Below are 23,822 nucleotides of genomic sequence, written 5' to 3'. Positions count from 1 at the left end.
TAACAACCTCACACACTATTCATGTTAAGAAATCTATACCACCACCAACACAACACAAAAAATTAAACAAAAAGAACCAAAACACAAAAAAAAACGCATAAAAACAATAAAACTCAGCAAAAAATTCCAACATAATTGAATCAAGACCCCCCCCCCCCCCCCCCAAACTAGGTACAATCATTGTCCTCAATGAATTAAACAAGAAAGAGTAAGGACATGTACCTCACACGACGACCGTCAGTGGTCGTCGCTCTCCTCACTATCATCACTATCAGCAACATGTGCTGGGTCTGAAGCACCAAAAGTAGGTGGCCACTAGGGATAAGGAGGAAAAGGATGAACCGAGCTCGCAGCATGAGGAAACTGGTGGCTCAATGCACCAGTGAATCCCATCATATAATCCATGAAAACTCCATTCGTCTGCTGAAATTGATGGAACTCCTGATGATGCTGGCGCAGATCCTCCTCAATCAATGTAACTCGGGAATCCAGAGAAAGAGGCGCCTGAGTCTCTGGTGTTGCAACTTGTCGGGCTGCTGCTCTCGCATTGTATGCTCGTCGGGCTTCACGTTCTTGCAATTAACTATCAGATGGATGACGAGTAGAAGAACCACCACCGGGTATAAGAGCCGTGGGCTTCAACAACTCTTCAGTAGAGCTCCAATCAACTCCCACTGCTTCACATAAATCAGTAATAATCGATGGCAAAGCGAGCGCCCCCCCCCCTCGAACGACCAGTAAAAACATTCTGAATAGTTTCTTGGCAAAGACGGCCTAAATCCAAATCCATTCCTTTAACAATGCAATACACAAGAATCGCCCTCTCTTTTTTGACCTCATGGTCGTGGTCAGTGGACTTAAGTCTAGCGCAAACCAAAGTGTAACACCTTTTGGCGTCACTCTTCAAGTCTACCTTCCTCAGCTTTGACGGTTTGTGATCACTTTCCAGCCTCCATTCAGCTCCCGCGACACAGATGGTTTGAATAATGGCATCATAATCAATCTCCTCAGACTTATACACAACATATTAATTATTGTCCACTGGCGGGATGTGAAACAAATTATTAATCGAAACAGAGTCAAAAGGCACCATCTTGCCTCTCACCAACACCTTGAACTCGACGTGCTTAACCTTCAGATTCGCATAAAATTCCCTAACCAAGGAAATCACTGCTTCTTGGGGCTGTTTAACAAATTGAAGCCACTGCCGTGCTAGGACTTCATCACCTACATTGCACCTAATAATCCCATTCGGCTCAAATCCAATTGAAGTATCAAACCTTCTGTCAGGCAGGAGGTTCTTAGATAATAACGTTTGAAAATTATCTTCGGCCTGTTTATCCCAGAAACTATGAGCATCAAAAGTAGAGGCCGAAGAAGAATAAGCTCCAAGTTTAGTTTTTTTCTTAGGGGCCATCGTTCAAACACTTAGCAGGAAAAATAACAATCCAAAATTCAATAACAACAAGCAACGACCGTGACTCCCCCAAAATTATCAATCCAAGCCACAACACACTCCTCTCTTCAACGTGAAACGAGCACCAATAATAAAACTCAAGAAATCCCACAAATCCGATACAAGTCCACGCCACAATCTCTACTATCTCAACAAACCAATAAAGCTGAGAATTTGCAAACCCTTAATCATAGGAACTTACCACTTAATCAGGATTAATCGCAGCAACAATCCAGAAAAAATTATTCTTTTACCGAGCTTGATGTCTCCCCCGTGGATGAGAAGAGAAATTAGAGAAGAAGAAGGATTATAAAAGCAAAGAGGAATAAGTGAAGGAAGAGAACGAGAGTAGAGAGAGAAGAAAAACTAGAGGAGGGAATCGAGAATGGAGTCGGCACTTTGGAGAAAAAAGGAGAGAAAAAATAATGAAAATTAGGGTAAACTCAGAAGAAGGAATGAGAAAAGAATGGAACGGAATCGGGATTTAATTCCAGACGGGGCGGGTGCGCGTCAGCAGAGGCGGGCGCGCATAACTCTCTGTTGTGGCTGGAAAGTTCTTGATCTGCACGCGTGGGAGCGCCTCCTTTTGCGCGTGCGCGAATAAATTTTTTTTTTTTTTTTAAAAGGAGGAGAGGCGCGGGCGCGCGTGAGTATAGGCGGGTGCGCATAAGATGCTGGAAAAAGTGTTCCTGAAAAAAAATAAAGAAGCCATCAAGATTCAAATGGAACAAAAAAATTAAGATGCGGAAAACAAAGTAACTTAAAGAATAAATAAAAGTAAGAAAACAAAAAGAAAAGCTTGGGTTGTCTCCCAATTATCGCTTGGTTTAGAGTCCTCAGCCGGACTTGCACCAGATTTATGCAGGGTCTTTAAGCAATGTGCTGGACGCATGTTGTACTTCATTGCCAAAGTAATGCTTGACTCGTTGTCCATTCACCTTGAAAGTTCGTCCATCTGTACATCTCAATTCAATGGCACCATGTGGATAAACCTTCTCCACGAGAAAAGGCCCGGACCATCGCGATTTCAACTTCCCTAGAAATAATTTCAAACGAGAGTTAAATAGCAAAACTTTCTGACCCGTTTCAAATTCCCTAAGCAAAATGTTTTTTTCATGCCACTTCTTTGTTTGCTCCTTGTATATCTTGGCATGCTCATAAGCTTCATTTCGGAATTCATCCAATTCATTCAACTGTAGTTTTCGCAACTCCCTGGATGCTTTGAGATCCATGTTCAGCTTTTTGACAGCCCAAAATACCTTGTGCTCCAACTCCAAAGGCAAATGACATGCCTTACCAAACACCAACCTATAGGGAGACATCCCAATAGGTGTTTTGAATGCAGTGCGATAGGCCCAAATAGCGTCATCCAACTTAATCGCCCAATATTTTCGATTCGTCTTAACCGTTTTCTCCAAGATTTGCTTGATTTCCCGGTTAGAGATCTCTTCCTGGCCATTGGTTTGAGGATGGTATGCACACGCCACCTTATGCCTTACACCATACTTAGTGAGCAATGTATTAAAAATCTTATTGCAAAAATGCGTACCTTCATCACTGATTATTGCTCGTGGAGTTCCAAACCGTGTAAAAATATTTTTTTGCGGAAACTTTACTACAACACGAGCATCATTAGTAGAGGTGGCAATGGCTTCCACCCATTTCGAAATAATCAACTGCTAATACAATATAAGTGTACCCAAAAGAAGGGGAAAAGGGACCCATAAAATCAATACCCCCCCCCCCCCACACATCAAACAATTCCACTTCTAAAATATTTGTGAGGGGTTATTCGTGCCTTCTAGATATATTTCCCGTTCTTTGACACTTATCACATGATTTCACTAAGGTATAACTATCTTTAAACAATGTAGGCCAATATAAACCAGATTGTAGTACCTTAACGGCAGTCCGAGTTGCTCCAAAATGTCCTCTATATGGCGCTGAATGACATTGTTCTAAAATTTCTAGCGCGTCTTGCCCGCCACACATCTCCGAATCACTTGATCGGCACAACGTTTGAAAACATAGGGATCATCCCACAAGTAGAACTTAACGTCATGGAAAAATTTCTTTTTCTGATGTCGGTTCAATTCTGGAGGCATAGCACCACAAGACAAAAATTTAGCAATATCAGCAAACCATGAAATAGAGGAACTTACCTGAAAGATCTGTTCATCCGGAAACAATTATTTTATGCTTTCCTCCTCCTTAACATCTTCTAGCTCTAATCTCAACAAGTGATCAGCAACCTAATTTTCGCTTCCCTTCATATCTTTGATTTCAAAATCAAATTCTTGTAAGAGAAGAATCCACCTTATCAAGCGTGGCTTGGAATCCTTCTTGGCAAATAAATAATGAATTGTTGCATGGTCAGTGTAAACAAATACTTTAGTGCCAATTAGTTATGGACGAAATTTATCAAAAGCAAAAACTACTACAAGCATCTCTTTTTCTGTAGTAGTGTAGTTTTGTTGTGCGGCATCCATGGTGCGACTGACATAATAGATTGCTCTAAAAATCTTATCTCTCATCTGTCCCAAAACAGCCCTTACTGCATAATCACTAGCATCACACATCAACTCTAAAGGTTCCTTACAATCCGATACAACCATGATGGGTGCTGTGATCAACGCTGTCTTGATCTTCTCGAAGGCCTGCAAACAATCATCATCAAATATAAATGTAGAATCTTTTTCAAGCAAATTATATAGGGGTTTTGTGATTTTTGAAAAATCTTTGATGAAACGCCTATAGAACCCCGCATGGCCTAGGAAACTTCTGATGCCCTTGATATTCTTTGGCGGTGGAAGCTTCTCAATTGCAACCACTTTGACTCGATCCACCTCTAATAATGCCCTCTTGAACCATAAAATGACATTTCTCCCAATTGAGAACTAAATTTTTTTCTTGGCACCTCTGCAAAACAAGAGACAGATTATGCAAGCAATAATCAAAAAAGGAACCAAATACTGAAAAGGCATCCATAAAAACTTCCATCACTTCCTCCACCATATCTGCAAAAATCGCCATCATACACCTCTGAAAAGTTTCCCGTGCATTACACAAACCAAATGACATTCTCCTGAAAGCAAACGTGCCATAGGGACACGTAAAAGTAGTCTTCTCCTGATCCTCCGGTGCAATAGCAATTTGATTATAACTTGAATAACCATCTAAGAAACAGTAATAGCAATAACCAGCAAGTCTTTCAAACATTTGATCAATGAAAGGAAGTGGAAAATGATCTTTACGAGTAGCTTTATTCAACTTCCTATAATCTATACAGACTCGTCAGCCAGTTACCGTACGTGTGGAGATTAACTCATTATTTTCGTTTTTAACCACAGTAATCCCACCTTTTTTAGGCACCACTTGAACAGGAGATACCCAACTACTGTCAGAAATGACATAAATCACACCCGCATTCAACAACTTTAAAACTTCTTTCTTAACTACCTCTTTCATGGCGAGATTCAACCGCCGCTGATGATCAACATAAGGAGTGTAAGACTCTTCCATCAAAATTTTATGCATGCAAATTGTTGGACTAATACCCTTAATGTCAGAAATTGACCATCCTAAAGCAGTTTTAAATTTCTCAATACTTTCAACAACTTATCTTTTTCTACAGCAGACAGGTGAGCAGAAATAATAATAGGACAAGTAGAATTTTTACCAAGGAATGCATAACATAAATGTGCAGGCAATTCTTTAAGATCATGAGTTTCAGCAGATAAATCTGGTGCACTATTTTCCAATGATTTAGATTCCTTAGTACTCACCATTTTTTCTTTCGGAGCTCCATCAAGGAATGCTTCTTGTTTATGTAGCTCTCAATCCTCTTCCTTATCAAATACCTCATCCGCTACCAAACATCTTTCGAGTGGATCAGTGATTCCTGCACATGAAAAAGAATTATGACAATCAATGATTATAATACATTTACATGTACTTACCTCGTTTGGTCCCCTCATGGTGTGATAAATATTTAAAATCACAGCTTCACCACCAACTCGAAGTGTGAGCTATCCCTTGTGGACATCGATCAGTGCACGTGCAGTAGCTAGAAAAGGTCTCCCAAAAATCAAGGGAGTTTCTTCATCTTCATCCATGTCCAAAATCACGAAGTCTGCTGGAAATATGAACGTGTTGACCTTCACCAAAACATCCTCCACAATACCTCACGAGTATGTGATACTTCGATCGGCTAGCTGTAATGTGATGGTGGTTGCCCTGACTTCTCCAAGCTCCAAGGTCCTGTATACAAAAAAAAGACATTAAATTTTTACTTGCTCCTAACTCACATTAAGCTCTATTTACCATAGAACCACCAATAAAACAAGGGATAGTAAAATTCTCTGTATCCTTAAGATTTTGTGGCAAATTTTTCTGCAGGATTGCACTGCACTCTTCTGTCAGATTCACCACTTCATAGTCTTGCAATCTCCTCTTCTTGGACATCACATCTTTGATGAACTTGACATAGTTGGGCATTTGTTCCAAGGCATCTGCAAATGGAATATTGATATGTATCTTCTTGAAGATGTCTAGGAACTTGGAAAACTACTCATCAAGTGCCTTCTTCTTGAACCGCTGTGGATAAGGAAGTTGTGGCTTATACATTGGTTTTGATTCAGTTTTTTTTTTGGGTTCTTCAACCACGATTTCTTCAACCACTGGTTCTTCAACTTCCTTGGATTTTCTCTGATCTTCAGCCTCTAACTTCTTACCACTTCTTAACTCCACCACTTTGCACTGCTCTTTTGGATTCACTTCAGTATTGCTGGGAAACTGTCCTCGATTTTTATCCTTCAAAGAATTTGCAAGCTGCCCAATATGTGTTTCCATAGATTTCATCATAGCCCCCAAACTGCAAATATGTGTCTCCATGCTGTCCATTCGAGTTTCAGTCCTCGACATCCTCTTGTTAGATTCAGTAACAAATGTAGACACAACATCCTCCAAATACGCCTTTCCTTCACCCTTGTTTGTATTGAATCCCGGAGGGGGATTCAACACATTTTTGTTGTTGGCATAGGAAAAATTTTCATGGTTACGTAAGCCAGGATGATAAGTATTTGGTGGAGGGTTACCTCGATAATTTCCATAGCCTCTGGGATTGATATATTGAGCTTCCTCAGGTGGATGAGATTGTAACGCCCTGATTTTATCTTAATTGTCTTTATGTGAGATAATCGGAGATTCCAGAGTTCAAGAGCCGACTTGATTTTGATCAAGGTCCTTTTTGCAAATTTTGGAATTTTCAGGGACTAAAATGCAATTTTGGAGTTTATTAGATATTTAAGCAAGCTGTTGACTTTCTCTTCACTCCATCTTCCTCCTCCAAGCCGTTTCCTCCATTGATGAAGAGAGAAACGTGAGTTCAAGCTTCCAGATTTCAGTCCGAGCTCGATCCGTCCGTTGGAATTTATTTCTGAAGGCAGATTAGCGATCACGGCTGCGAGTGCATTGTTCTATCATTGATTAAAGATAGAGGAGTTCAGAATTGTCAGCTTTCGAATCGTTGAAGAGTTGATCGAGGTTTGGTATTGAGTTGATCTCATCCTCGGAAGTTGACTTGAATTATCTTCATCATTGAACTTTGTTTGGAATGGAATTTTGATTTGGAATTCTTATTGTTGTTGTTTCCAGGTTTGGAGCATCGACGTTTGAAAGAGGTATAAGATGACTTAGATTGGAATGGAACGAGTGACTTGAATCCAACTTGATTCGAGTGTTCCGGAAAAATCACATACATGCATGTTATTTGAGTTATTTGAGTTATGTTTTGCATTGCATTCATATTGAGCTAAGAATCCTTGATTTGAGCAGCGGGCAGGACGGCCCTTTTATGATAGACGTTTTGGGGATTATATTGTGAGTGGCCTGGGTGTAGCCGTTTCACCTAGTGCTAGCATACTCTTTATAGTCGCACCAAAGTCTAGAGGATGGAGATACGTAGCACCACCTCGATCGGGAGAGTCGGTGAGTCATTTACGTGATCTCGTCCTCGGGATCCTAAAAGCAAAAGCAGCAACTCTTTTGATTATCCGACTTGATAATCCCAGATTTTAAAGACATGCATTACATTTATGCATATGAATTGAGTTTTAGACATGCTTGTGGGATTTGCATGGTTGATATTTGATTAATTGGAAGTTGATGTATTTCAATTTGAGATGCTTATCTGATATTGCATGTTTGTCTCTTTTACTGGGAATATTATTCTCACCGGATTATCCGGCTGTTGTCTTGTCTTTGTATGTGTGCTTGACAATAGGTGGGGCAGGATTGAGTCAGAGACGACAGGGATAGAACGAGAATGAAGAATAGAAGTGGGACTTCGAGTTAGAATTGAAAATGCATGCCAATCTAGTTTATGTTTTGAAAGTATGTTTAGAACTCGAGTGCTGTTGAATATTAGAATTGATTATGAATGATGAATATTGAAGTTTGTATGTTGATTACATGTTGTAGGATTCGGAATTGAGCATGTTATATTGATATTAGATTGAGTTGAATTGTTGAATTGAGATTTGAAACATGTTCAGTTTTCTGGAAAAATTCTGTTGCCCAGGGTGCGCTCGATCCTATGAAATGCTGGGATCGAGCGCAGCCCCTGGAATTATTGAGGCAATAGACTCAGCATTGTGGTGCGCTCGATCCTGGCTTTTTGCCGGATCGAGCGCGGAACATATTTTTTTCTCGGCAGAGAGTTCAGGAATATGGTGCGCTCGATCCTGGAATTTTCTAGGATCGAGCGCGGCACTATTCATAAAAAAAAAAATTTCTTTCCTTTTTTTTTGGCTTTGATTAATGATGTTTAATTATGGATTATTTGATATTAGCCGATTAGAATCGAGGTCTCACAGAGATTCTTCTATGGCAACCGACACACCTGCAGATTCTGCTATATTCACCTTGTTCAGAGCAGCAACTTGTGTACTCAATGCAGTAACTGTGCAGTGATGGAAGTGAGAGGATCAACACTATACACTCCCTTCTTGACTTCCATGCGTTCAGATGGCCATTGATAACTATTGATTGTCATTTTTTCCAGCATCTCGTAGGCCTAAATGGAGTTCTTAGAAAATATGGTACCCAGAGCAGCAGAGTCCACGAACATTCTTGTAGGCATATTCAACCCATTGTAGAACAGCTCTATTTCTTCCCAATCTGCAAAATTATGATTAGGACAACGCCTTAACAAATCTTTGTACCTTTTCCACGCCTCATATAGTTGTTCTGAATCATGCTGTTGAAAGGTACTGATCTCAATATTCAGCTGGGTGGACTTGGCCGGTGGAAAGTATTTTGCTAAAAATTTCACAGTCATGTCCTCCCAAGTTGTTATGCTTCCTAGCGGCTATGACTGCAACCAGCTCCGTGCCTTGTCCCTGAGAGAAAAAGGAAACAAGCGTAAACGTATTATATCTTCAGAAACACCATTTATTTTTACCATATTAGTAATCTCTAGGAAGGTGCGCAAATGTAAGTGAGGATCAGCTTTGGTGCTTCCATTGAATTGGTTCTGCTGAACCATGTTGATTAATGTCGGCTTCAACTCGAAGTTGTTGGAATTTATTGTCCCTCGAGCGATTTCAAAATAGTGAGTCTGGATCGTCGGCCTGAAATGATCTCTGATTGGAACCAAGGGCAATTCATTGAAATTTTCTTCGGCCATGTTTAGTTGTTCTTCTCTCCTAGCCCTTCTCAAAGCACGTGCAGTTCTCTCGATCTCCGGATCAAATAGTAAAGAGTTTGCACTTTGAGATCTTCGCATAAACTGCAATTAAGAACACAACAATTTATTAGTACTTAAAATGAAATAAATAAAAGCTCTAAATTAAAACTTAGACTAATTGATAACAAGACTAAACAAAATCAAAATTTACTCCCCGACAACGGCGCCAAAAACTTTTTGTGAAAAAATACTCGCAAGCGTACGAGTGTCAAGTTTTAATATAGTGAAAGAGAGAGTGTCGATCCCACAAGGAGTAAATTGAAAATATTCAATACTTGTAATTAAAATAGTCTTAATTTTATTTAGAAAATTAAACTTTAGAGATTTGCTGATAAATTAAATAAATACTGAAGTTTGTCTAGCCGCCGCACACAACAACACTTTGAGAGAAAACTTTGTGAGATTTTTAGATCGTGAATTGAAGACTGCTTGACGAAGACGGAGCTTTTCAACCGGACACGGAAGAAAGACTACGGCTTTGTTATTTCTTTTTTATTTATTTCTTTTGATTGTGGAATTATGTTTGAATTATTAAACATGATTTGGGTTGTTTTGAATTTTACTATGAACTAAACTTTTTAAGTCTAGAGATTGATGTAACCTGGTCAAGACGTGTTTATGAATTATTGATTTTATTGAATTGAGTTCTTCTAAATTAATTGTGATTCTAGTTTTGAAAGTCTTTTCAATTTACTGGCCATAAATTAATTTGTCATTTTTATTTAGAATCCGGCACTCGGGAGAGGGGATTTCGAATAGGATCGATAGAATTCACACTATTAATTGTTTATTTATCTCGGGAGAGTTTATAACTTTAATAGAGCCTAGAAAGAACATTGTTTTATACATATCATTACAAGTAGATTCTTAATAGGGATATTGAAATTGATCTGTAATTGATACACTCTATTTGATACTCGGGAGAGGGAAATAGTATAATCTATGTGTTTTTGGTTATTAATTGAAATGAACTCATGAAAATATATTAATTAGGAATGAATACTGTCGAGACCAGGTGAGATCAAAACCTCTAGACTATTTTTTTTTGATTGATAATCTCTTAAGGATTGTGTGTGTGCGCGCTTTACAAACTTCATTATTTATTTAATTTATCAGCAAATCTCTAAAGTTTAATTTTCTAAATAAAATTAAGACTATTTTAATTACAAGTATTGAATATTTCCAACCAAAAATCGTATAAGTTGAACTAAAAATCTTCTCACCCCAAAACAACCCCTGAAGTTTCGATTAATTAAAAAAAAAGAATAAACTCAAATCGTCCCTAATTCGGGCACCACGAAGACTGGCGATGATTGCGGCGGTAACCGGCCGGAAAACTTGGACAGAGGGGAGACCGGTTTTCAAGTATTGCGAGGAAATCTTACAAAGGCGGTATCAAAAGATAGGTCTCGTCGCAAGGATTCCAAAACTATATTTACTTTTGAAATCCGGCCAAAATTGAAGAAGATACGGGCATTTAAAGTGACAGAAAGATTTAAGAAAAGAAAACGAAGAAGACGCAGGGAGATAACGGTGGAAAAGATGAGGAGAGAGAGTGTCGTACAAATATCCATATATGTATATCCATATTTTATGTATTAGTTTAATGTGTGTCTTATTTTATTCATTCGAGGTTAAAACTTGACCCGGTTCGAGTTATTTCAACTCCTGTGTGCTCTTTAAATAACAAATGCATTTTAATATCGTCTATAAACTGATATTTATTTATACATAGTTTTAACACACAAATTAATTAACATATTAAAATTGGGTCCTTACATTTCTCCCCCTCTAAAAAGAAGATTTCGTCCTCGAAATTAACACACATCAAACTTATATACAAAGGAATCAAACATCTACCACTGATAGTACATAGGGAAATCAGAGTACATAGAATAAGTCATCACATTGTCAAACAAATGAGGCCATTCTTGACGCATTCTAGACTCCAATTCCCATATAGCTTCTTCTCTTCCATGTCTACTCCATTCCACCGTAACCAAAGGAATCGTCTTGTTCCTAAGTTGCTTTTATTTCCGATCAAGAATCTGCACTGGATACTCAACTTAGCTAAGGAAACTATCCAACTCCACATCATCAGCCCTCAAGATATGAGAAGGATCGGGTTCATACTTCCGCAACATAGATACATGAAATACATCATGGATCGCAGAAAAACTCTGCGGCAAGTTCAAACGATACTCAAAAATACCAATCTTCTCAACAATCTCGTACGGACCGATATAACGAGGAGCTAATTTTCCTTTACGCCCAAATCTCATAGTACCACGAAATGGTGATACTTTCAAGAAAACAAAATCGCCAACCTGAAATTCTAAAGGTCTACGTCTGTTATTAGCATAGTTGGCTTGACGATCCTGGGCTGCTTTCATCCTTTTCCTGATCAGTTCAACTTTTTCTTTCATCTCTTGAATAAACTTTGGTCCCGACAATTGTCGTTCTCCTACTTCTTCCCAACATATCGGAGATCTACATTTTCTGCCATACAAGGCTTCAAATGGTGCCATCCCGATAGATACTTGATAACTATTATTGTAAGAGAATTCCACCAAAGCTAATGATTCTTGCCAACCACCACTGAAATCCATCACAACAGCTCGTAATAAATCCTCGAGTGTTTGAATAGTTCTTTCAGATTGTCCATCTGTCTGTGGGTGATAGGCAGTACTCATGGCCAATTTAGAACCCAAAGCTGATTGCAAACTAGACCAAAACTTAGAAGTAAATCTGGGATCACGGTCTGATACTATAGTAACTGGCACACCATGTAATCGCACTATCTGATCAATGTACATTTTTGCCATTTTCATATATGTCCAAGTATGATCATATGGAATAAAATGGGCAGATTTAGACAATCTATCCAAAATAACCCAAATGGCATTACTACCATGATTAGATCGAGGTAGGTGTGTCACGAAATCCATAGTAATGTGTTCCCAATTCCACTGTGGTACTTCAAGACTAAGTAACTGTTGGAACACGGTCGTTCTCCGGATTGAAAAAAAAAGTGATATCCGGTGCAGCGGAAGTTTTAAGATTTTATATGGAACGATTCCATATGGGTATCAAATTTCTACGATTAAAATTGATAATATAAAATTTAAACAATATAAATTTTACCTTAAAATCTCGAAACGAGATTATGGACACCAACAGATTAAACTGCTCTTGTTGTATATCCCAGGAACTGATGAACGAACAATTCTTCAATCAGGTCCACGAACAGAAGTTTAATCCCTCTGATAGACTGCACTAAAAAGTCTATCAGAAGTTTCTACGAAGAGATAGAACAGATATGATCTGCTAATTCAGACTGCAAATTCAAAATTCGCAGACTGAAAATTCTCCAAGACAGAGAGAAGGGGGCGGCCGAAATTCCTAGACTGGAGGCTAGGGTTTTCGAAAATCTGAGTGTAAGTTGTGTGTAATTTCTGTACTGCAATAACTTATTTATAATGTGGGCTGCTAACAGCTTAGGGACCATTAGTCCTAAGTTCAAGCCTGACAAGCAAAGCCCGCATGTTCAGAAATTAATATAAAATTCATCGTGACTCAGATTGATAAACCAATTTCACCAATGTGTACAGAAACCATTTCTGCATCTTTTAAAGTCAAGATAAATTTTCTGAATCCGAATTTAGTGGTTTCCAAAAATGTCCATCACTATGTCATTTTAGGAAATCTTACTCCCTCTACTCTTAAATAAGAAGTCCCACTTCTTTATTCACTAAATTTAACTCTTTAAATTTAATTATCTCAACGGGAATTAAAAATCCATTACTTGTGTGACCCTCAATGGTTCAGGGATACAGCTAGCCGTGGGCTCACAACTCCTTGTGACTCGGAACAACAATTTTTGACTTGCCCATCGAATCATGGTAAGAGCGCCTAGCAACATCGCCCCATGATTCCCTAGGTATCACTGATAGTGACTGCAAGAACCAATAGATTTTGGTTAGCGTACAGTACGGTCCCTTCATCCATATATCCCGATCGAATCAACAACCATTGGTAAATCGAGAGTCGTTCGAGATTCGATAACTATGCAATGCATCTTGAAGATCAAATAGTGACATCGCATGTGCTACTAAGAAACCATTTCTTAAACTCATCATGTACTCTGGCCAGAGATTCGTCACACTAATATCTCCTCAGATTGCATAGGATATCCACACTCGCAAGTATGTGGTGAATCCTTGACAACAAAGCATTGACTCCTATATGTGTCATAACTGTACCCAATCCCGACACCTGATGACCCCAATAGAGTCGGTAAATGAGTCAAAGTACAGTACTAGCATATAGAGTCTCAATGATGTTTCAAGTAGTAAGGACTAATGGTGTACAACCAAAACCGCGGACTTTATCCACTCGATAAGTGATAACCACTTGGAAAGTCCGGATAGGGTAGTTCGATCATTCATCGTATGAATATCCATTTGCATGCTTTGAACATCTCTATGTTCCATACCAATGAAATGTGGTACTCGGCATCGCAAATGCTAGTCTCAATCTCGAGCGATCCTTATCCTTATTAACGGACGGCTCAATCGACTAGGAACTGTTTAGAATATACAGTGACTATAAGATGTGTTTCATGATAGCCATCCCCATGTGCCACCACATCTTACATACACTATAGTATATTCAAGGTCTTCATCTAAACATCTTATAGTATGTCACAACATAATAATATGATAAAAGATAAAGTAAATGCCATTATAAAAGTGTAATTTATATTAAACAAAAGATTGTTTATACATAGAGTCATAAAAGCCCTTAGCCACAAGTTGGCTCACGGGGCACCCACTCTTTCAGTAACATACCGCCTGGTCTCATTCTTTCAGCCTTCACTTGTTGACACGTCAAACACTTAGCCACAAAATCAGAAATATCTTTCTTCAGACCTTCCCACCAGTAATGGGCTTTCAAAATATGATGCATCTTTCGAATTCCAGGATGTACACTATGTCGAATACAATGAGCTTCACGTAATATATCTTCTTTTACATCTATCAAATTCGGAACCACAAGTCTACCATTATAACGCAAACATCCATTAGAAGCAACAATGAATTTATACTGACCGGCTGGAGTTAATTCTTTCAAGTTATGAATGTATGGATCAGTCTTTTGTGCTACTTTGATTTTCGAAATTATTTGTGGTTCAACTTGAATAGATGAAACTATGAAATGATTACCTTTAGCTCAATAATTCCATCCTGAAGTTCCCAAATGCTCATGAACTTTAGAAATAGTTAAAGATGCCAACATCTTTGTATGAACTTTTCTGCTCAAAGCATCTGCAACTTGATTCACGTTTTCTGGCTGGTATTGAATATCACAGTCAAAATCCTTAAGCAATTCCAACCATCGACATTGTCTCATATTCAAATCAGACTGTATGAATAAATATTTCAGACTCTTATGATCAGAATAAATCACAAAGTGTTCACCGTACAGATAATGACGCCATATTTTTAATGCATGCACAATGGCAGCCAATTCTAAATCATAAATTGGATAACGAGTCTCATGTGGTTTCAATTGACGAGATGCATACGCAATCACTCGTCCATTTTGCATCAAAACACAACCCAGTCCATTCAAAGAAGCATCTGTACAAACAACAAATCACTTGAGCCTGAAGGTAATGCTAGTAATGGATCCGTAGTCAATTTTTCTTTCGAAGTCGGAAAACTAGCTTCACATTCTCCAGTCCACACAAAACGTCGATCTTTTTGAGTCAATATGATCATAGGCCTAGCTATTTCAAAAAAGCCCTTGATAAAACGTTTGTAATATCCAGCCAAGCCCAAAAATCTACGAATCTCAGAGACATTGGTTGGGCTGGACCAATTAAGAATAGCTTCAACTTTACTAGGATCGACAGATACCTCTTGTGCTGATATCACATATCCTATAAATAATACTCTGTCCAACCAAATTTCTCACTTAGAAAACTTAGCATATAATTGTGATGTTCTGAGTTTCTGAAGTACTAATGCCAAATGTTCTTTATGCTCCTTCCTTGACTTAGAATAAATCAAAATGTCATCAATAAACACGATAATAAATCGATCTATGAATTCTCGAAATACACGATTCATTAAATCCATAAAAACCTTTGGAGCATTAGTTAACCCGAAAGGCACAACTAAGAATTCATAATGCCCATAACGTGTTCAAAATGCTGTCTTGGGAACATCTTCCTCTCAAACTCGAAGTTGATGATTTCGGAACGAAGATCGATATTAGAATACACAGATGTACCCTGCAACTGATCAAACAAGTCATCAATTCGTGGCAAAGGATACTTATTCTTCATAGTAGCCCGATTCAATTGCCGATAATCGATGCACATTCTCATCGTTCCGTCTTTCTTTTTCACAAACAAGACTGGAGCACCCCAAAGCGACACACTTGGTCTAATATAACCTTTTTCCAGCAAATCTTGCAACTGCGTCTTAAGTTCCTTCAATTCTGCTGGAGCTAATAGATACGGGGCTCGGAAAATAGGACTTGTCCCTGGCATCAACTCAATGCTAAGATCTATTTCCCTCTGAGGCAGAAAATCCGGAATCTCATCAGGAAATACATTAGGAAAATACTTGAAGACATGAATATCTGAAACTTTAAATTTCTCCTCCTTCGTCGCATCAAGAGCATAGATCATAAATTCTTCATGTCCTATCAAAATTAATCAAAACATTTCCATTTCCGATACTAATGGAATGCGAGATTGTGAATCATTACCGTAAAAATTCCACTTATTGCCATAATATGGTCTAAATCTCACAATTCCCTGAAAACAATCAACAGTCGCTCTATAATTCGTCAGTGTATCCATACCCAAGATACAGTCAAAATCAGACATAACTAGTTTGATTAGATTGGTTATCATGATCTTATCCTCAAATCTAATCACACAATTCAGAACTATCTCATTAGACATCAAGAAAACACCAGCAGGAGTAGCAACAGACACAGTATCCAACAACGGAGTAAAAGCAATCTCATGCTCATCAGCAAATAGAACAGATAAAAATGAATGAGATGCTCCTGTGTCTATCAAGATACGTGCAGGATAATAAAAAAATATAACAAATACCTGCAATAACTCCCCCAGGTGCATCTTGTGCCTGATCCTGAGTCATGGCATGTACTTGAGCCTGCTGTGGCCCTGGAAAACGCTGCTGACTCTGAGGAGATGGATACCTAGGCTGCTGAGTTGACTGTACCAAAACATAAGACTGTGTAAGAGCATACGGCTATACATGAGTATATGGCCTAAATGATGGTTCTCGAGGAAACTGGCCAAACTTTTGTGGTTGCTCTTGCTGTCTTCCAGCATTTGGACATACTCTAGCCAAATGTCCAACCTGACCACAAGTATAACATGTCCCTGAAAACCCTGTAAATTGTGTACTCAAATTCTTACCACCACATCTGTCACAATACACCCTACTGGACGATCCAACTAAATTCCACCACGACTACCACTGGAACTGGATGAGCTAGACTGTGGCTTCTTTTTAAATGACTTCCCTCTGATTTTAAACCAAGGCCTCTTCGCTTGCTGAGAAGATTGAGTAGGCTGATATGGAGGTAAACCCATTGGTGTCTGCGAACTGCTTCCAACTCCTTGAGGAACAAATGCTGGGATTGGTTGTGGTTCACCCCTGAGTAAACTCGCTTCAATCTTCTTTGCATTTTCTACTGCTTTCATATAAATAGAGGGAGTTCTAGTAGTCACCAAAGTGTGGATCGTTCGTGTAAGCCCCTTCAAAAAGTGTGAAAGCTTTGACCGATCATTCTTTGCAACGTGTGGGACATAAGGCAGAAGAGCGGAGAACTGAGAAGCATATTCAGCAACAGATTTATTGCCTTGCACCAACATATTAAATTCATTTTCCTTGACAGAATAGTATGATGGTGGTGCATATTCCTGTGCAAATTGAGTACAAAATACTTCCCATGTGATCTTTTGCCAAACTCAGAAAGTGTTTCTACTGAAGTTTCCCATCAAAGTTGCGCACGGTCTTTAAGTTGAAAAGAAACTAACTTCAATCGAATTTCATCTGGATAATCTAGTCCATTAAACATAGTATTGAGACTTTTCAACCAGCTTGCAGCTTTTTCACTTTCTTCATTGCCAAAGAACTTTTGAGGACGCAACTCCTGAAATTGAGATATCACTAGGCGTATTCCTCCCATCTTCTCAATCAATTTAGCCATTTTTGGATCAGCCTCAGCCTGTACAGCTTTTCCCTTGTCAGGATTTACCCGTGGCTATTGTTCCACCTCTAATTCCACATCTTTCGGAGGATGGACAGCTGGTCGACCACGTCTTCCCCTAACAACATCATCAAGATTTCTAATATTTTCTGCTGCAGACTCTTCTATAACTTCCTTTCCTTTTCTACCTCTTCCTACCGGTGCCATTCTACAAGACACGAGGATTTAAATACGGGCAGAAATATCGTAACAGACAGAAAATTATGATAGGAACTCAGAGTTCTAAAGAAAAAAAATCATAAACTAAGTTCCAAATCCAATAACTACTGGTTCTATCAGATAAGTTCAAATCAAACAAAACAAGTCACATAAGAACAAGTAGTCATACACATACACAACCATTTTGTTAGTGTCTAAACTCGAGTGCCCTAGACTCTAATTCGAGCATATCCCAGTTTATGCTCTGTTGCCAAGTGAAAGGGCCTGTGTCCTAATTTATATTTAATGAGCAAACAACAAGGATTAATTAATGTAAACATAAAAAACGAGTTAAAAATTTGCGTTTTGGGCCTACAGAAAATTCGTCATGACCTATTCGTAAATAGAACATCCCAAAAATTTGTACAACACAACCAACAATATATATACTCGAAAGTAGACTCACATCACCAATTAACAAACCTATAGCCGTACTGGCCAAGACTAAACACATGCAGAGCTGACAAGACTCGATCACACCAACAAAAATCCAAAACAAAGTAAAAACTATTATAAAAATACACAGGGCATATCCCCGGAAAATATAAAACTTGCTAATTTGATCTATACATATATCTGGGAACTCAACTCCACGCTCAACTCACTGGGTACCACTAGATGACGCTCCACCAGATGCGTCAAATTCCCTGGATAACCTGCTATGGAATCACAAACAATCACAGCATAAAAGAAAACAGGGGTCGGACCCCCAGTACGACGAACTAGAAATATTACGAAAAATATAACTGACATGAATAAAATCAAGTACAATGCAATGAAATGCAATGCAATGCGTGACAGGTATCAATGGAATAAGGGATACCAAATGGAATCCAAATAATCGTATCACAATAATCTCAGTGGCCACCCGTGCAAGGTACGCAGTAGACCTCGAATCATCACTGCTCCTCAACGTACGTAGCATGAGGGTGCGGGAGCGACCCACTCGGCCTCATGCAGTCATCAGGAGTATCGTAGCATCGAGGGTGCATGTGCGACCCACTCGGCCTCGTGCTACCTCAGGAGTACACTAAATAATGCCACTCGCTCCAACGATGACTCAACACATCTCAAGAGATCAATATCAATAGCAATCAAAGGAGTCAAGGCTCAACGTGCTATGAAAAACTATTAATGTGCTTATTTGACGAATATCCCTTAATATTTCCAATAAAAATGTATTTGAAATTTATTTTATTTTATTAAAAGAAAATAGAGATGTTTCTCAATTCAACACATTAACAATCAATGTAAATGAGTGAATGCAATCATATAATCCACATAAGTACATAAAACACGTTATCACTCATTACAAAATACTTAATATAATTACATGACATTATAGACGTCGTAATATAAACAGCTCATACGTACCTCAACCAACACTTAATTTACCACAGAAATATATCAATTATTTCCTGAATAATCCAATCCTGTGAAAAAACCATTTATTATATCATATTAATTCCTATTCAGGACCAACTATCGAATATACGACTTTACAAGTTGAAATACCCAAATATAACTATTTGAAATTTTCTAAAAAATTGCTCATACATACTGAAAATCATATATACTAGTTCTAACACAATTAAACAACCATAAACGTCAAAAATCCCAACTTATATAAATCTGAATTTTCAAAAATTTCACAATTAAGTTTGGAAATTTCGTTTGATACCTCGAATCCACGGAAATGTTGTTTCTACATCCAAAACACAACAATAATCAATTCCTTGAATCAAATTCCAACCAAAAATCGTATAAGTTGAACTAAAAATCTTCTCACCCCAAAAAAACCCCCTGAAGTTGCGATTAATGACAAAAAAATAAACTCAAATCATCCCAAATTCGAGCACCACGAAGACTGGCGATGATTGCGGCGGTAACTGACCGGAAAACTTGGACAGAGGGGCGGCGGGTTTTCAAGTATTGCGAGGAAACCTTACAAAGGCGGTATCAAAAGATAGGTCTCGTCGCAAGGATTCCGAAACTATATTTACTTTTGAAATCCGGCCAAAAACGAAGAAGATACGGGCATTTAAAGTGACAGAAAGATTTAAGAAAAGAAAACGAAGAAGACGCAGGGAGATGGCGGTGGAAAAGATGAGGAGAGAGAGTGTCGTACAAATATCCATATATGTATATCCATATTTTATATATTCGTTTAATGTGTGTCTTATTTTATTCATTCGGGGTTAAAACTTGACCCGGTTCGAGTTTTTCAACTCTTGTGTGCTCTTTAAATAACAAATGCATTTTAATATTGTCTATAAACCGATATTTATTAATACATAGTTTTAACACACAAATTAATTAACATATTAAAATTGGGTACTTACAGGTGTTTAACTCTTCGATCATTCTTGTTCTCAACTGCCAGCAGCCATTCTCTGAACTTGTAATAGCTTGGTTTTGTCCAGCTGTTCCTGAATACTTGCTGTAATTCCAATAATCGTTTCACCTTGTAATACATATAGGAGGTTTCTTTTGATAGCCTTCATAATAACCAAAGACCCTTTAGATGCTGAAATACTTCATGCTCCTGATTTGAATGAATATACCTGAGCATAAAGTGTTCCCAATGATATCAAGTTTCTCTTCAACTCGGGAACATACCACACCTTAGTGAGTACTCGGTCAATCCCATCATGCATCCTTATTATGATGTTTCCAGAGCCCTTTATCATGCATGACTGATTATTCTCCAACAATACCATGCCCTGTTCTGATTCCTCCAACTTTTCAAACCAAGATCTTATAGGACACATGTGAAAGGAGCATCCTGAGTCCAGTATCCATTCATGGTTTTGATCACCTTTAGAAACCACCAATACTTCTGCTGAGTCATATCCATTTGAAGCTACAGCTAGAGTACCACTTTCCTTGGGTTTTTCCTGTTGCTTCCCTTTCCTTTCTGGACAATCTCTTCTTAGATGCCCAACATTTTGACATGCATAGCACTTCATATTCCCCAAATTTCTGTTCTGGCCTGTATTTCCCACTAGATGTCCTCTTATCACTTATGAAAGAGTGGGTGCCCAGTGAGCCAACTTGTGGCTATGGGCTTTGATGACTCTTTGTAAAAACAATCTTTTGTTTAATGTAATTTACACTTTTATTAATGGCAATGACTTTATATTACTTCATATTGTTATATTGTGATATACTATTGTTGTTTTGATAAAGACCTTGAATATACCATAGTGTATGTAAGATGTGGTAGAACATGGAGATGTCTATCATGAAATACATCTTATAGTCACTGTATATTCTAAACTGTTCCTAGTCGATTGAGCCGTCCGATAATAAGGATAAGGATCGCTCGAGTTTGAGACTAGCATTTGCGATGCGGAGTACCACGTTTCATTGGTAGGGAACATGGAGATGTTCGAAGCATGCAAATGGATATTCATAGGATGAATAATTGAACTACCCTATCCGGACTTTCCAAGTGGTTATCACTTATCGAGTGGATAAAGTCCGCGGTTTTGGTTGTACACCATTAGTCCTTACGACTTGAAACATCATGGAGACTCTATATGCTAGTGCTGTGCTTTGACTCGTTTACCGACTCTATAGGGGTCATCAGGTGTCGAGATTGGGTACAGTTACGACACATATAGGAGTCGATGCATTGTTGTCAAGGATTCACCACATACTTGCGAGTGTGGATATCCTATGCGATCTGAGGAGATATTAGTGTGACAAATCTCTGGCCAGAGTACTTGATGTGATTTAAGAAATGGTTTCTTAGTAGCACATGCGATGTCACTAATTTGATCTTCAAGATGTATTGCATAGTTATCGAATCTTGAGCGACTCTCGATATACCAATGGTTGTTGATTCGATCGGGATATTTGGATGAAGGGACCGTACTGTACGCTAACCAAAATCTACTGGTTCTTGTAGGCACTATCAGTGATACCTAGGGAATCATGGGGCGATGTTGCTAGGCGCTTTACCATGATTCGTTGGGCAAGTCGGAAAGTGTTGTTCCGAGTCACAAGGAGTTGTGAGCCCACGGCTAGCTGTATCCCTGAACCATTGAGGGTCACACAGTGTAATGGAGTTTTAATCCCCGTTGAGATAGTTAAATTTAAAGAGTTAAATTTAATGAACTAAGGAGTTGGACTTCTTAAATAAGAGTAAGGGAGTAGGATTTCCTAAAATGACATAGGGATGGACATTTTTTGGAAATCACTGAATTCGGATTCAGGAAAATTTATCTTGACTTTAAAATGTGCAGAAATGGTTTCTGTGCACATTGGTGAAATCGGTTCATCAATCGGAGTCACGATGAATTTTATATTAATTTCTGAACATGCGGGCTTTGCTTGTCGGGCCTCAACTTATGACTAATGGGCCCTAAGGTGTTAGTGGCCTGCATTATAAATAAGTTATTGTAGTACAGAAATTAAACACAACAAGTCATTATTTTGAGAGCAGAATTTCGAAACCCTAGCCTCTCTCTCAAACATATTTCGGCCGCCCCCCTTCACTCTGTCAGAGAAAATTCCGGTCTGTGATTTTGAATTGCAGTCAGGAATAACGAATCAGATTCGTTTAATCTCTTCGCAGAAAAACTTCTGACAGATTTTCTAGTGCAATCTGTCAGAGGGATTTAAACCTCATTCGTGGACCTGATTGAAGGAGTTCATCGGTTCCAGGGAGAGACAACAAGAGCAGATTAATTCTATTGGTGTCCATTAATCTCGATTCGAGATTGAAGGTAAGATTTAATAATTGTTATTTAATTTTACACACACAAATAATTTAATCGTTAAACGGTTGATACCCACACTATGGAATTGTTCCATAATAAAATTTTAAACTTCCGCTGCACCGGGTATCAATCGTGATTGATCTGGGAACACGCCAGTTTTCCAACAACTTATGCCCCTCGCCGTAAGACCTTTTCCATGTGATTCAGTGTTTGTGTTTGACTTTCTCTGAAGTTCCTTGGATTGAATAGTCGACATAACTTCTTCCAAAATTATCGCATGTTCTCTTCCATAGAGCAAAGCATCTCTGAAATTTTCATATGCTTTTGGAAGAGCATTCAGAAGTATCAAAGCCCGATCTCATCCTCTAGCTTTACTTCAATATTCTCCAAGTCATCCAATATCTTGGTGAATATTTTGATCTGGTTTTCAAGGTTCTTCTCATCCTTGATCACGAAGGAATACAACCTCTGTTTCATGTACAAACGGTTACCCAAGGATTTTGTCATGTATAAATTCTCAAGTTTAAGCCACATCACCGCAGCAGATTCTTCTCTGGCCACCTCCTGAAGAGGTCTATTACCCAGACAAAGAATAATTGCACTGTGTGCTTTCTCGAGTAATTCATCCTTGTTCTTTATATCATCAGAAATCTCCTCCTTCTTAACCAATCCTTGCTATATCAGGATTGCCCGAATATTCATTCTCCAGAGCGAGAAGTCGTTCTTGCCCGTAAACTTCTAAATATCAAACTTCATTGATCACACCATCTTTGCTTAGTTTCCCACAGACGGCGCCACTTGTTAGGAATCAATCAAGAAGAGTTTAGATATTCCGAGAATTCACCACGCAATCACAGCAACAAGAACACAATCTCAGAAATAGATAAAATCCAACGCACGCAGATCAAACACAAAACTCATGCAAAAGCAAATATACGACGCAAGTATTTACGTGGTTTGGCAAGTAATTTGCCTACGTCCACGGGATTGAAACCCAACACTTTATTAATCACGAACAGAACAAATCCAAGCTCATAAACCAGAGCTTATTACAGAGATAGGCCAGAAAACTCTTAATGCTAGATACAGACACAATTCAAGCTTGTTATCCTTGAATTCTTCTCGTCACAATCTGCTACCAAGTTTTCTCCTCCGAAATCTCTTCTTCTCTCTCAATATATTCTGAAGAATTTGATTTTCTGTTATGTTAGTTGGCGTAGCTTCCATCTGCTTATATAGAGAATTACATCGACTTTCATCTTGGTTTATACTGTACTACGAGGCTGGTTGTTTTATAATTTTTGTGAATTTGAAACAACGCCGGTGGCACGACTCGGTCTCGGGGTGTGACATTGAAGTGGTATCAAAGCCG

At 38.5% G+C, this 23,822-nt stretch overlaps 1 protein-coding gene across 1 annotated transcript; it reads right to left on the bottom strand.

Moving 5' to 3' along the window:
• Nucleotides 1–2,313: 2,313 nt before the first annotated feature.
• Nucleotides 2,314–2,778, bottom strand: LOC140877976 (uncharacterized). Its single transcript, XM_073281578.1, has one exon. It carries the CDS (start codon nucleotides 2,776–2,778, stop codon nucleotides 2,314–2,316), a length of 465 nt encoding a protein of 154 aa, XP_073137679.1.
• Nucleotides 2,779–23,822: the final 21,044 nt, after the last annotated feature.

Source organism: Henckelia pumila, chromosome 2 (genome assembly GCF_033568475.1).
Source record: "Henckelia pumila isolate YLH828 chromosome 2, ASM3356847v2, whole genome shotgun sequence".
Classification (NCBI taxonomy): Eukaryota; Viridiplantae; Streptophyta; class Magnoliopsida; order Lamiales; family Gesneriaceae; genus Henckelia; species Henckelia pumila.
Note: the sequence above shows the minus strand (reverse complement) of the source record. Positions and strands in the feature narration are given on the sequence as shown.